We start from the raw sequence: 13,833 nt of genomic DNA, 5'->3' as shown, positions 1-13,833 counted from the left end.
CTTAAGTCTTGTATTTTTACTCCACGCAAACTGGGAGTTCCCAATTAATAACATAACTTTTATTTAAATATATTGATGGCACATACAGTAATACCATTTTCAATATCAGCCTATTAGGCTGATATTAAGAACCACTTGTTGACATGGACGTTTCTGGCAATGATGTTAAGGTAAATAATGTGTTAACCTTCAACTGGTTAAGAATCGGGATATTTGGTAGAGTATACTGCCATCTAGAGGAAATTCATTAAAAGCATAAGAATCAGTTGCTGTTAACAGAATTATGCTTTAAAGTTGTACTATTACAGTAAATCAATACAGTAGTTTTACCTCCTTCTCTTCAAGATACTTGTTCAGCTATATATTTGAACACCCATACTATTTATAACACTTATGCAAGCAATGCAAACCAATTCTCAAACTATAGCAGAGTCTAAATTGCATGTGAGGGACTAAATATTCCTTATCATTTCTCTAACCCCACCCATATGAGACTTGTTGTCATAACTGTGTTTCTGTTGGTTAGCTTAATCTAACCCACTAAATTAATATGAATAAATAAATACAATTTAGTTTCAATGAACAGGAAAGCTAAAAAAAGAATATGATTTGAATTCAGGAATTGCCAATTCACTTTCATTGAGTTTCATTAATGCAGAATCCACTTTCTGTAAATCGGTTCTGTAAGATGAATGTTGGCAGTCACCTTGAACAATACTCCAGGAGAGTGACTACCAGAGTCAACGTAAGGATGTCAGTCATTGTAAGGGACAGATTTATGAAAATTATTATTACCCTCGATTGTTTCAGTTAGTTGTTTTGCAACCAGGTTTCATAATCATTGCAAAACTTAGCACCATGTAACAGTAAGTCCCAAACCAGATCCCGACACATAAGCTGTTTTACAATATGAGACTGTGATACAACCAATATGAGCACACCACCAGGGTGCTCTTCTCCACAACAAGTTATAGATGTTAGCTTGAGTCAATTCTGGCTCAGAGTGGTCATGTCTTCATTTTACAGCTAAATAAAGCATCAAAGACGTGACCAAGCATGGACATGTTACATGGTTCTAGTTGTAAATGCACTGACTGTAAACTTAATAAACAGCAAGTGCGTAACAAAGTATGCTAGACACAGAATGTTTAGTCGTTTTAGTTAAAGCTGATAGAGATTGTGTTATGGAGGGTAATTGCACTAAAATAATAATAATAAAAGAGCAAATAGGCCATTTAATAAATGCAAAAAGACAATAATGTTTTACTATACTACTGAGAATAAATCATAATTGTTAAAAAGCTGTTCAGCATTTCATGGACTGCTCCACAATTGGCAGCAAGGCTAGGTCTGCAGCTCTGTTAATACAAGTGCATCTTAAAAGTTGTTTATTGTGAACTTTTGCATACCTCATTTGGCTGGCTACTTGGAGAGCACAAGGGCTGGGTCCGCTAAAAGCAGAAGATGAAAAATGAAATGCAGGAACCCCTGAGCAGCTCAAATTAATAATTGATGATCAAACAAATCAAAAAATATGAAATATGAAGTGTTGAAGAGGGGTTACTTTCTTGCTCTTAAAACCTTATAATCAAAATCACAGTGTGCATCACTTTGGCACCATCTGGTGGTACTATTACTATCATAGGCTTTGGTGTCAACCAGAAAGTGTTGCTCCTCTTCTACCACGCCGTAGTGGAGAGCATCCTGCGGTTTGGCAACTTCAGTGTACAGCTAAAAGCCCAGATCACCCGGCTAACACAGCGAGCCATGAAAATCATGGGAGTCACACAGCATCCCACACTCCAGGCTGTCTTTGATGAAACTATCATCAGATAGGCCCAGAAGATTATTTCAGACCCCAGCCATGTCCTCCACCCTGAATACCAGCTTCTTCCCTCGGGCAGACGCTTCAGAGTCCCCCAGTGCAGACTCAACCGCTAAGAACTCCTTTGTCCCCCTGTCCATCAAAGCCCTAAATGGCAAGCTAGCTAGAGCCTAAGCCCTGTAATACAGATTTTAATTTATTTTTACTATCTTAACTATACACTACAGGTGTGTTGTATGATGGGCAGTGTGAAATGTATTTGTTGGCTGCTGGGTGGCAGTCTGTGCATGTAATGTATGTATGCAATATGTTATTTTGTATTGTTTTAACAGCAGACACTGTACGTTTCCAAGACAAATTTCCTTCGGGGCAATAAAGTATATCTTATCTTATCTATTAAGAACGACAAAGTACCAGACTGCACACTGCTTTGTTGTTTTTGTATAGTATAAAAAGATCCTTATGTATGAACAAAATTGTTCGTATGCATTCTTTAACATGTTTTATAAATCAAAACAAAAACAAGCTCAACTCTGCATGTGTAATATAGCTCTTCTTAATATTTATTCTTTAGACTCAGGGGAAACAGCTGATTTTTACAGCACAATTTGCATAATATCTCAACACATCCTGTGTACAACCACAAAACCATTACATTAGATTCTTTGTTTTTACACTGAGTGAAAAACAAGACAATTTTACAAGCATATTTCTTTACAGTCAGCATACAGATAAATCTATACATATTGTGTCTCTTTTTAAACATAATCTGTAGGCAAAATATACAGACAAACCATCAACAAAACATGCAACATCCAAAACATAAAGTCTCAGACAACTATTGAAGTTGAATAGATTTTTTTTTTTCCCTTGGAGTTGTTTCAGTCATTTACGGGACGTGGTTGCACAGATAGTCATTGGTTGACAGCACATGTTTTGATTACACAGTCAACTCCCCTTATACAACTACAGACACGCATTGCTGTACAATTATAAGTCTTCTGTGATTTTTTTCAACACTCACATGCTCAAACTTCGGACAATATAAACATTCAATCTTTGTAGAAAATAAACACTTTATGTACACATGTCAAAGGACTTGAGTCACATTCACACCCCTCAGAACAACAACAAATGGATGGATTCACAATTACAGGCAACAGCTGATATGAAGGAACAGTAATTAGCTTGAGGGAAGTCTAATGAAACACGAGGGGTTAAACAGTCATGACTGAGCATTTAGGGAATATGTCTTATTTACTGTACTTTGTACACAGACTGCTAAGTAGACTATGAGCGTGATGTAGTAAGATTGATTCCTCCCCAGATTGTGCATTGTGTTTAGGAACCCCAACGTGTCTGCTTGTTTTTCTTTTGCCACATAGATACAAAATGCACACCACAATATTTTCTGCCACCACATACACCATGATTCAGTTCATTTCAGTGCAGAAACACAAAACACATAATCTTGCATGTCATGACAGTTAAAATGAGACAAGAAAAAACATTATAATAATAAAGTGCACAAGCTCCAAGTAAATACTAACAATTTATATTAAAATCTGTAAAAAAATCAATATATTTAATATTTTCTTTCAGGGATGTACAAATTAAATTTGTTTTCTATAAGACATATTTTTTAGACCATATGTTCACAGATATAACATTTAATTCCAAAAAAGCAAATGCATTCAAACACATCTATGTTGCATAGAATTAAGAACCAATGTGTCTGGAATTAAAAAAAATGTAAGTTGGCACAGCAAAATAATTATCTGAAAGATCAACCACGTTCCCTTTCTTATTATATTCTCTTTTTTAAATCCTTTTCTATAAGACTTAAGTGACATCTTGTTCTGTTGTTTCCTCTGTTATATTTAATTCTTTAAAAAAGTGCATCAGCCCTATGATATGTCTAAATACACAACGGTAGTTATGAGGGTCACTTGATAGTATTTTTTTCATTCTGCAGATATGGCGGCAAAACATTACAAGATGAATACATGTGTCACCTGCTCCACATTAGTACTGAGACTTAAATATGACTGAACCCCAGTGAGCCTGAGTGAGTCTTTTGGTCACAGGCAGTGAAAGAGGCTGGTTCACTGTATTGCGGGAGTCACTGACACAAAACAGCATAGTGAGTTTTACAGCACAGCCAGACACACAGAGAAACCTTGACATTTGACTGGTAAGAATGTTTTTTTTTCTTGATTTTGAATATTTTTAAATAAAACTCAGACCAGGGGGTTTACTAATCAGAGCTGTCATAATGAGGTGATGACAGTTACAGACCCACGTGTGGTTTTGACACAACTTGTGTGAATTACATGTCCATTCCAACACTGTAATTACATTATAGGCTACACAGAAAGAAATATCAGCGCACTCTGAGCAACTACAACAGCCTTAAAGTAAAATGTCGTATACATGACACAGATGGACAAACTCTTGTCATCCTCTGTGGTTGGCATGTAACTTTCAACACAGCAACTTCAAAACACAAATGCTGTTCATTTTATTGTAATTCTAACCTGCCTTACACAACAGCATGCCAGTGAAATAGCAATACGTCACTGTTTTTTTAACTTGACCTTTAAAATTTGTAATCCATCACAGCCCTGTGTCTAATGGTGTATCAGTGTGATCAGAGGACTGAAGGAGCTATATCCTTGAGCTCACATAGGTCCACGTTCACATAACAGCTAGACTGTCTACACCATAGACTAAAGCAGCCTACTGGATTGTCAGTGCGCCACCTACAGCCTCAAATAAAGATCATACTTCTATATTTTATTATATATAATTCAGTGACAAGAGAACAACTCTTATAATGTATATTGTATTTAGATATATTCTGCATCTGATATCTATGTATATTATATAAACATCACACTGTACAATGTGGTTCTCTGATAGGCTCTGTAATCTGCATGTGTGATATCTACAGTCTGTAGTGCTGTACATATTAATCTTTACCCCATAACAAAAGTCATCTGTCTGTCTATTTTTTCTCTCTTTTTTTTTCTCTTTAGACTATAATACAAAAACACTATGCATTCCTTCATCATTAAACACTTCAAGACCACTGAATGAACATCATTTGGGAATTACAATAATGACACATTATCAGTAGATGATCAACGTAAAAGAAAATAACTCTCCCTCTGTTAGATATGTTAGCTCAGTTGCACAGCACCAAAAAAACAAAAGTCGCATGTGGATTGTGGAATTGGAACTATGGTAAGAAAGACATCGCTGCTCTCAAAGCCATATTGCTGCTGAGTGTGTTTCAGTGCCTGCTGTGGTATTTGCATGTTTGCATCCTACAAGCAAAGTTCACAGCCAGCACAGACTCGATATGGGAAGAGGTGGACATGTGTGCTGGTAGTGTTGGACTGATAAAGTTGTTATGGTACTAGCACATAATTCCCTCCTTCTTATAACTTATGAACAGAGGGAGTTAATTAAATGGATCTTTTTATTTCGTCTTCATGACATTTTTTTTCCTCTTATTTATCTTTTTGTCAAATCGGTTTGCTTAACTAGTACATTCTGGCTTCACCTTTTGTCGATCTATCGCATCTTCATCTTTTTGGTGTGGCGCTCAGGGGTTGGTCTGAGTGGAGCTGACGAACAACTTGTGCCAGCTGACCACTCTCTTCCTCATGTCCACCTTATCCAGCCAGATGTAGGCTTCCCCTATCAGGGTCTTCTTCATGAACTTGCCTCCATTGGACACCAAGAAAAGCTGGAGATACATTGGAGAAGGAAATTTGACATGGCTTAATCTGTTGTTAACTGCTTTTTGGTGTTTGTGCTTTGTCAGCTCACACACCCATTCCATCTTGCAAAGTGCACTGGTAAAAGCATGTTATTCAGCATGAATAATGCAAGCACCATTGGGTGTAGTGGTTACAAGACAGCAAAGTCTATTGATTAATATTAACCTAAGGAGAAGAAATAAGAAACAAAACAAAACCTTTTAATCAGAATAGAATATTAGTATTATCATTAACTACAAACTAGTAATTGCCAGTATTTATTAAACTGCAACAGTCTGTGTAAAATTTACCTTTTATAAAATGTACCAGCTACTTTTAGATGCTCGTATCCTGCAGCACTCCAGGATGAAGTTGCTACATGAGACAGCAGAGCGGTTTATAAAACTTACCATAATGAAGTTTAAGACTTGTTTGACGTTACAAGCCTCCAGTTTTAATTAGCTACAATGAACCATTTTTGAGATGGTGGTTGTATATGGAGCTAAATCCAGGTCAAACGTTTTGATCATTTGAAAAAATAATTTGAACCTGAAAGTTCAAGTTATGGTCTTGAACATTGAAAAATACAGCAATGTATTCAAACTAAAAATAAGTGAATGAAAAGTTTTTTTGGGTTGAATATAATTTTGATTCAGTTCTGGAATTTTTTTGAATACATTTATTTTTTTCATTTTTCACTTTCATTTTCTGATCTAGCGTGGGGGCGTGGCTTCAACTGAGAGGGACGTGTCATCATGAGTGACAGCATCACAAAGAAGGCTGAGGACCTTCCTCAACAACGTTGCCTTCAGGTAACGTGGGCACCACGAGAATTATGATTGAACACTTTCTATACACCATATTCACGTGAATGCAGAGCGGGAAAACTGTGAGCGTCAGCTATCCTGAAGGAAACTTCGGAGGGAACCAGCTACTGGTTCGATTAGTCTTTCGCCCCTACACCCAGGTCGGACGACCGATTTGCACGTCAGGACCGCTATACCCTCGCCAGGCGCATATCCTCCGTGGCGGTGCGCCGCGACCCCGGCACTAGGTCGGATTGGAAAGGCTCGAGGCGAAGGTGCTTTTCAGCGCTCCTCACCCAGACCTCGCCGCTTTCTGGGGCCGTGGACTAAGTGCTCGCTGTGCCCGCTCTCCCTGCGGGGAGGGACGGGTCCCGGTGTTACGTCCCTACTGTTTTTTAAACCTACTGGTTTCCCTTCCATGCGCACGCCCCTCTCAGTTGAAGCCACGCCCCCACGCTAGATCAGGGTCAAAAGTCGGAACTGAAAAAAACGATCTGAAAGTGAAAAAAAGATTTGAATCTGAAAATATAAAATCTGAAACTGAAAAATACAAGATGTAAACTGAACTGGAAAAGGATGAATACATCACAAATTACTGCAAATCTATACATTAAATCAATTTGCTATGATTAATAGGCCAACTAGATTTTCAAAAAATGTATTAAACGTGATTAAAATGGAGCAATATTGTGTGACACATCATGTTGGACAGATAGACAGACCTAGATCCATATATGTCAGTCTGCAACTGTCTCATTTGGTGGCCTGTTGTACCTGTATGGAGTGTCCTGTTGAATTGAGGGGGAATCTGAAGGTCTCATTGAAAGAAGGCTCTCTGTCGTGTCGACAAACTCTGGTCTTCTTCTTAATGATCCTCTTCTGAGTGGCTACATTGACCACATACAACTTCACATACAGATCTGAAGACATATTAGATACATCATAAATATGTATTAGTGAAAGTGTTGGCTATTTTTATTTTAGTTTCTGAAAACACACACCAACATACTTGCACTCATGCATGTGCACGAGTAGGCTACACACTACTTGCAGACCTGGTAGGTGGTCAGGACTTTTAAACTTGTAAGTGATGTTTCTGCATTGAAGGATCTCCAAGACCAGTTGGTCCCCTTCTGTCTTTACTTCCTTCTTGAGAGCCACCTTGATCTCCCCCATTACTTGTGTTTTACCGCCTGGAAATAAGCATGAAAAAGAGATGTTGGTGATCAGTTTTTGGATGGCTATTTCATTATTTATTTTTATTTGGATAGCCCTGGCTGAATTCAGTACTTCAAGGCAGATTATGGTTGCACAGAGAAGGATTATCGACTGACATGTGTCTCCATTAAATTTAAGTATGAGAGTTTTACTAAGGCAGGCTGAGTTAAATGTGTTAAATGAGTTGCCAGGAACCATGGAAATTACCTCCAGACCGTGATCTGTGTAACAGCTGCCAGGCTACAGCCTAAGATGACCTTGGGCTCTTTGTTACAAATTGTAACTAGAGCTGGATGGGAGGCACCATGACACCTGAGCTACATGAAATGTAGACATAGTTATGACAGTGGGTAGGATAGTGTGACATCCACTTCTCTTCCACGATCACAAGCCTTGCATTAAGTCATTAGGCAGGGTAAATATTGTTTCTGGACAATAAGCACTTAACCAAGTGTTTGACTCCATAATTAAATGCAATCATTTTGAAAACACAGTGGAGGTGGTTAAAAGAGGGTCTCGATAAATAAATAAAGAATTACAAAATGTTATTATACAAAATATCCAGCAGGTGGAGACCTACAAGCAAGTAACAACTGTAAACAGAGGCCATTTATGGAACTTGCCTTCGTTTTCTGGGGTCCCTAGTTGGTTTTTGTCAGTGCCGTTCGGAATAGCCTTACCACTGTGAGAAAAACAACAACATATGAGCATCATCAGACCTATTGAATAACAATTTAAAGCAAGGCTTTATTTTCAGCCTTAAGCTTTACTGGATGTACCAAGAATGCGCTACAAATGGTCTCACATGCGTGGCACTTGAAAAATGGCACTGTCCACTCCAATGCCTGCCCCCTCTTCCCCGTCCAGACCTCCATAGGCGTCTCCCACAAGACTCGGGGCAGACAGCACCACGGACCCTGAGACATCACCCAGTCGGTGTCCTGGTCCTGAGGGTGGCAAGAGCGAGCGTGATGGTGAGGAAATTATCTATCTATCTATCTATCTATCTATCTATCTATCTATCTATCTATCTATCTATCTATCTATCTATCTATCTATCCATCTATCCATCCATCCATCCATCCATCCATCCATCCCTGTCTGTCTGTCTGTCTGTCTGTCTATCTATCTATCTGAACATATCTAATCATTTGAAGATGGTAACAAACAGAGAGTGTATTTACTGACTCAGTTGTCCAACAGAAACACTTCACACCCCCAGCTCACTGATAGTGACGCTGTCTGCCACACATAACATGACTGAGCATCACATAATAGCATATCAGGGGAGGGACAGATCAGCATAGATGACAGCTTGTCCTTACATTTAGTGTAAAGTACCTCGGTTAACTCATGAAGATCACAGCAATTCCCTTTACTAGACATAAATGAAGGTCACTCACAGTTTAATTCACAGATGAAAATTAATTTAGTGTGATAAATATGGATGTTCTTTCATAGATTTCATTATTTCATTTTGGCTCCTGGCTGCTGTTGAGTTATGCTCTTACAGTATGGAAGAGCGTGATTAGTTCAGGGGATATGTGAAGTGTTTCTGTCTAGACTGAGGGTGGACACATTCTTTGCCTTCATGATCTCAGTGTCCACTGCCTACATTTGCTTTTAAACAATGACTAATAGTAGTTAGATTATGTTTGAAACATGATCTGTGGCTATTTGATCAATAAAGAAATAAACAAAGCAATACACGCACATGCACTCTGTCAGATATTCACAGATGTACACACATGAAAATAATTAAATGATCATTATTTCGTTACTTCAATTATTTAAACATTTGGTTATATATTTAAGTTAATTTTGTTTCTTATCCAATTTTAGTTTTTAGTAATATTGCATTATGCTTCATAAGTTAGGATTAGTAATATTTAGCAGTACATTTTTCCTATGTTGTCTCACCTTCCCTCGACACTTCTGTTCCTCTCATGGTTAGCTGACCGCTTTACTCTCATTGGCCGGTGAGTGAGCCTCCTGTTGACTTTTGAACCTCTTGGTGTGACTGTGTTTCCTGGTTTGACTGCTTCAGTCTCACATTTGTGTCCCCTTTGTTTAAATCGGCAGGTTTTGGAGAGGATTGGGTAGGGAGGGGAGCCTGTGTGTCTGTGTGTGTTTTGTCACTTATCTAAGGGTTCATTCATTAGGCACACGCATGCACACAAAGAGAGACTGCAGCATCACAAAGTCCTCAGTGGCCAGGGAACAGTAGCCAGGGAAGCTGCAACTGCATGCTTAACTATTTCTGACACTGTGCTAACTTATCTCAGAAAGGGATGACAGCATAGTCCTTTATTGTCAGGGCATCACACTAAAAATTTATCATAAACACAACAATGGATATTGTTTAAATCGTGTTAATATGGTGCAAGACGTGAGGGATTGCCATCCCAGTTTGGTTTCTATATTGGGGTTGGAGATCTCCACACTAAGGTTCTATAGAAACCATATGCTTGGGATTTGCACATGCACAATTCATGTCGAAATAGAGGGGTCTGGAGCTCTTATTTTGGAGCTAATAAAATGTATATTTTTATTTAGTTGTGTTAGTGTTGAACTCTTCTGCTGTGTAAATACTTTAGTAATAAAGCACCTTTATGTCCTACTTAAGATTCCAAAAATAGGCAGGAACATTTTTTAAATAAATGGGAAATGTCAAATACGATATATGTAGTGCACTTACTGTGCCAGATTAATAAACATTTAATTTTAGATTTAAAGACGGAATAAAATAAGCTTTTAACAGTTAGTTTTTATATATCTCAGTTATTTGTCTTTTTCATCTGCCTTGGATCTTGTTTAGTGATTATATTAGTAAGATTGATATAAATTTGGAGGAGAAATTAAACTTTGATTATTGATCAAAGCAAATCACGTTTTGCTCAGAGAAAAAGATGAGGAGAGCAGAAGGCAAAGTTAAAATGTTAAGGAGGTGAACGCTCAGTGGTTAAGGTTTTCATCAAACGATCTCAACAAAGCTTGCATGCGCAGGAAAAAGGAAGCATGTCACAGGAAGTGTATCATGGGTAGGGTTGGGATTTACTTGGTTGCAGGCGGGACTGTTGCACGGCAGCCTCGGCGGCAGCAATGGCTATCCCAGCATCCTCAAGGTGGGCCTGAGTGACGCTGCTCTTGCTTTGGCTTCGGGAGGGGCCATGGGAGCGCAGTTGACCATCAGAGGAAGACTTAGAGCTGCCGGGGCTGCTATGTGACTTTTCCAAAGGCATCATCTGCATGTCTGGAGGAAGAAGAAATGGATGGTTATAACTGCTAATGGAAGGAAAGAGATGTAGATGAATCAGTATTTATTTTTTCTGCTCCACAGCGACCCGTATTGTGCCATGTAGCAGTTGACGAGCACATGAGGTGTAGTTACAGCTGTCAAAAAATGATTCAAATTTTTGTTTCTATTGCAACAGCCTTCATCTCTATGACAACTGAGAGCTAAGTTTATGAAAAACAGTTTTTGTTGCATATGGGCACCTGCTAAGGGTAATCCGTGTAACACACAATACAATGATTCATTTAAATTATGGAAATTGAGGATGTGTATGTTCCCAGGCATAAACAAGTACTTATTGAGGATTACTTTACCTTTGGATGGATCAGGGAAGATTCCATGGCTTCTGCTCTTGATCACAGAGTTCTTAGGTGAATCATGACTCCCGTCTGGTCCTTGACCCTGTCCCACAGCATGCCCAGGCCCCATTCCAGGGCCTGACATATGGCCCAGGCTGTGTCCCTGACCATAACCCTGACCTGACCCAGACCCTGGTGGGCCTAGAGAAGCATGGTGGGCTTTGCTATGCTCAATGCTCTCACTCTGCTCCTTCAGAGGCAGCCAGCGAGGAGTGTTGTCTAGCAGAGCAGTGTTCGACAAGTCAATCAACACCTGAGACACAATTAACATACAGACACACAGTGACATTGAGAGAAAGAAAAATAAATATTCAAGACTTGAGGTAGGAAGAGACTCACTGATACAAGTGAACACGAGAGGAATTTGTATGAAGGTAAATAGCAATACAGTGTGCAAAAAGTCTATTTGCTGAATAATTGTTATGCATTGGCTACTGCAATTTGCACAAAAATAGCTCTTCTCACTATAGAGTTTTACAGGCATGAAGCAAAGCTTGACTTTGAGTTTGTGAGAGGAGGGACATAAGGCTAATATTGTAAGGTAGTTTTAAGAAAAGCTGGTCCATCGGGGGAGAGAAAGCAACAGAAACCTCTTTTGTGAGGTAAACACCGAATGCATTTGACATTTTTGCACACTTTTAATCAGATTCCAAAGGCACTCACTTCTCCAAGGAAGTCATTGGAGGAGGATCTGTCATAGTCCCACACTGTCACCTCCAGCGTCTTTTTCTTTAACTGGATAGTAAGAGGGAAGAAGAGGAGAGAGGGGCACAGATTATGATGATGAATATTGTGTGCATGTATGTATGAGGGAGAGAAATGTGCATGTGTGATTGTTGTCTGTGTTTGTGTGCATGTGAGTGGAGGAAGCGTGAAAGAAACAGACACACTGCATGTGTGTGCAGTGCATGAATGAATGCAAGCCTACAACAGGAGGATCATCTACTGTAATAAGAAAGGAAGCAAGGACATCTACTTACATTAGATTGTGTTTGTTCCAATACATGTTGCATGTGTGCATAAACTTGTGTATGTGTATTTGTATATAGGAACGTGTGGGAGGAAATGAAAATATATCTCGGGGAGGGAGTGGGCAAACAAACGATGCATCAGCATTTTTAATGCCGGCAGTCTCCGGCCAGCAATGAGACGTGATTAACAGAAGGCAGCCCTGGAGGAGCCAATCTATTCCCTGACCACTAAAGCTAGTGCATCTGCACTCATCCCTCTCTGTAGTAGTTACAGTTTGGGTACTGTCTCTGTCATCAACAACACGTGCTACCAGCGAACACAGACATCCACAAAAAACACACACCCATATACACAGTGACATTTACAAAGTGACAGACAAGCACACAGGAACATGATTACAATGATTTTCCCTCACTCTTTTTGTTAAAATGACACGCAATTAGGCTGTCTGTGATGAGACTGCATGAGAGCAGAAATGATGGTTGTTAACTTGAGTCTTGGGAGTGCTGATAAGAGGTTGCAAAGGGATACAGAGAACAGCCCTGGGGACAAGGCATGAGGACAGAATCCTAATAGAAATGTTAGACATCCACTTCACCTAAAGTGACACACAGCAACAGTAACTGCACAAATACGAGGAAGGCAAAGTTTGTGTTTGTTTGTTTGTGTCATTCTGAACTGTACCTGCTCCAAATGAATGTTCTTGTAGATGACGGTCTGGTTCCATTCTGGGTTCATGGTCTTCTGGGCATACTTGGTCCTTCTTTTGTTATCAGCACTGATAAGTCATGATATTCAGAATGATTGGTTGTCAGTAATAAATTAAAATGTCTTTTCCCTGCCTGACCCCATGGCAAACATTCACCAAACTATGATGTACTCAATAAATGTGGACTGAATAGATGCTTGTAAAATAGTCAATCTCCTGGTGTGGAGACATCAGAGACAAATTCAAATGTAATTGTTCTTTAAATTGTCTAAGATGCTATCACAAAATGACAAAGTACTTCGGAGATAGAGGCTGTGGAGAGCTAAAAGTGAGAAGCATGGAGAGAAAAAGCAATGACAGGAGTGTTCTTAAACACCATGAAATAGAGCCGATAATTGGACGAACAACAAAGGCCACAACAAAAGGATGGAGAAACACGTTGGAGACATAATTTACAGAAAGAAAAACATAACACCAACGAAAAGCAAAGATCAGCACCACACTACCTTGCATTCTGGACAACCATGACTTGGCTGAGGGAGTCCAGAAGAGGAAGAGGAGGGCAGATATCACAAACAAGAAAAGCAAAAACACAAAAAAACAGTCAGAGAAGCTCAGAGAGCTCAAAGAAAAGGCAGTAAAGGATAGAGAGCTGAGGCAATCAACATTCTGGGTGCAGGGTGTATCACTGTTTTTGTGCCCAAGCAATGTATGTGACGCAAGACTGAAAAAACCTCACAATGATTACAACTGGTTCATGGGTGAATGACTAATTCACTATTCTGTTGTTGTTGTTATACCATGGCTTTGCACTCTACTATTAATGTCTGACAACTACATTTCAAAATACTCTTCAAAAGAAACAGCAGGGGAACAAAAGTG

At 39.2% G+C, this 13,833-nt stretch overlaps 1 protein-coding gene across 4 annotated transcripts in view; it reads right to left on the bottom strand.

Moving 5' to 3' along the window:
• Window positions 1-2,365: 2,365 nt before the first annotated feature.
• pclob (piccolo presynaptic cytomatrix protein b) overlaps window positions 2,366-13,833 on the bottom strand; it is a 55,670-nt gene continuing 44,202 nt past the window's right edge. For 3 of the 4 annotated variants that reach the window (XM_068723708.1, XM_068723710.1, XM_068723711.1), the window contains 10 exons: window positions 13,458-13,484; window positions 12,927-13,020; window positions 11,934-12,005; window positions 11,226-11,523; window positions 10,675-10,869; window positions 8,422-8,563; window positions 8,240-8,298; window positions 7,454-7,591; window positions 7,173-7,318; window positions 2,366-5,579 (listed from right to left, as the gene is read on the bottom strand). In XM_068723708.1, the coding sequence (XP_068579809.1) occupies window positions 5,436-5,579; window positions 7,173-7,318; window positions 7,454-7,591; window positions 8,240-8,298; window positions 8,422-8,563; window positions 10,675-10,869; window positions 11,226-11,523; window positions 11,934-12,005; window positions 12,927-13,020; window positions 13,458-13,484 (1,315 nt within the window). In that variant the 3' untranslated portion in view covers window positions 2,366-5,435. The remainder of the gene's footprint in view (window positions 5,580-7,172; window positions 7,319-7,453; window positions 7,592-8,239; window positions 8,299-8,421; window positions 8,564-10,674; window positions 10,870-11,225; window positions 11,524-11,933; window positions 12,006-12,926; window positions 13,021-13,457; window positions 13,485-13,833) is intronic. The other variant, XM_068723709.1, reaches the window with a different exon arrangement.

This window comes from Cebidichthys violaceus, unplaced genomic scaffold (assembly GCF_023349555.1).
Source record: "Cebidichthys violaceus isolate CVI_PGR_0920_01 unplaced genomic scaffold, fCebVio1.0.p SCAF_3, whole genome shotgun sequence".
In the NCBI taxonomy this organism is placed as follows: domain Eukaryota; kingdom Metazoa; phylum Chordata; class Actinopteri; order Perciformes; family Stichaeidae; genus Cebidichthys; species Cebidichthys violaceus.
This window is presented reverse-complemented; position numbering and strand designations above follow the sequence as displayed.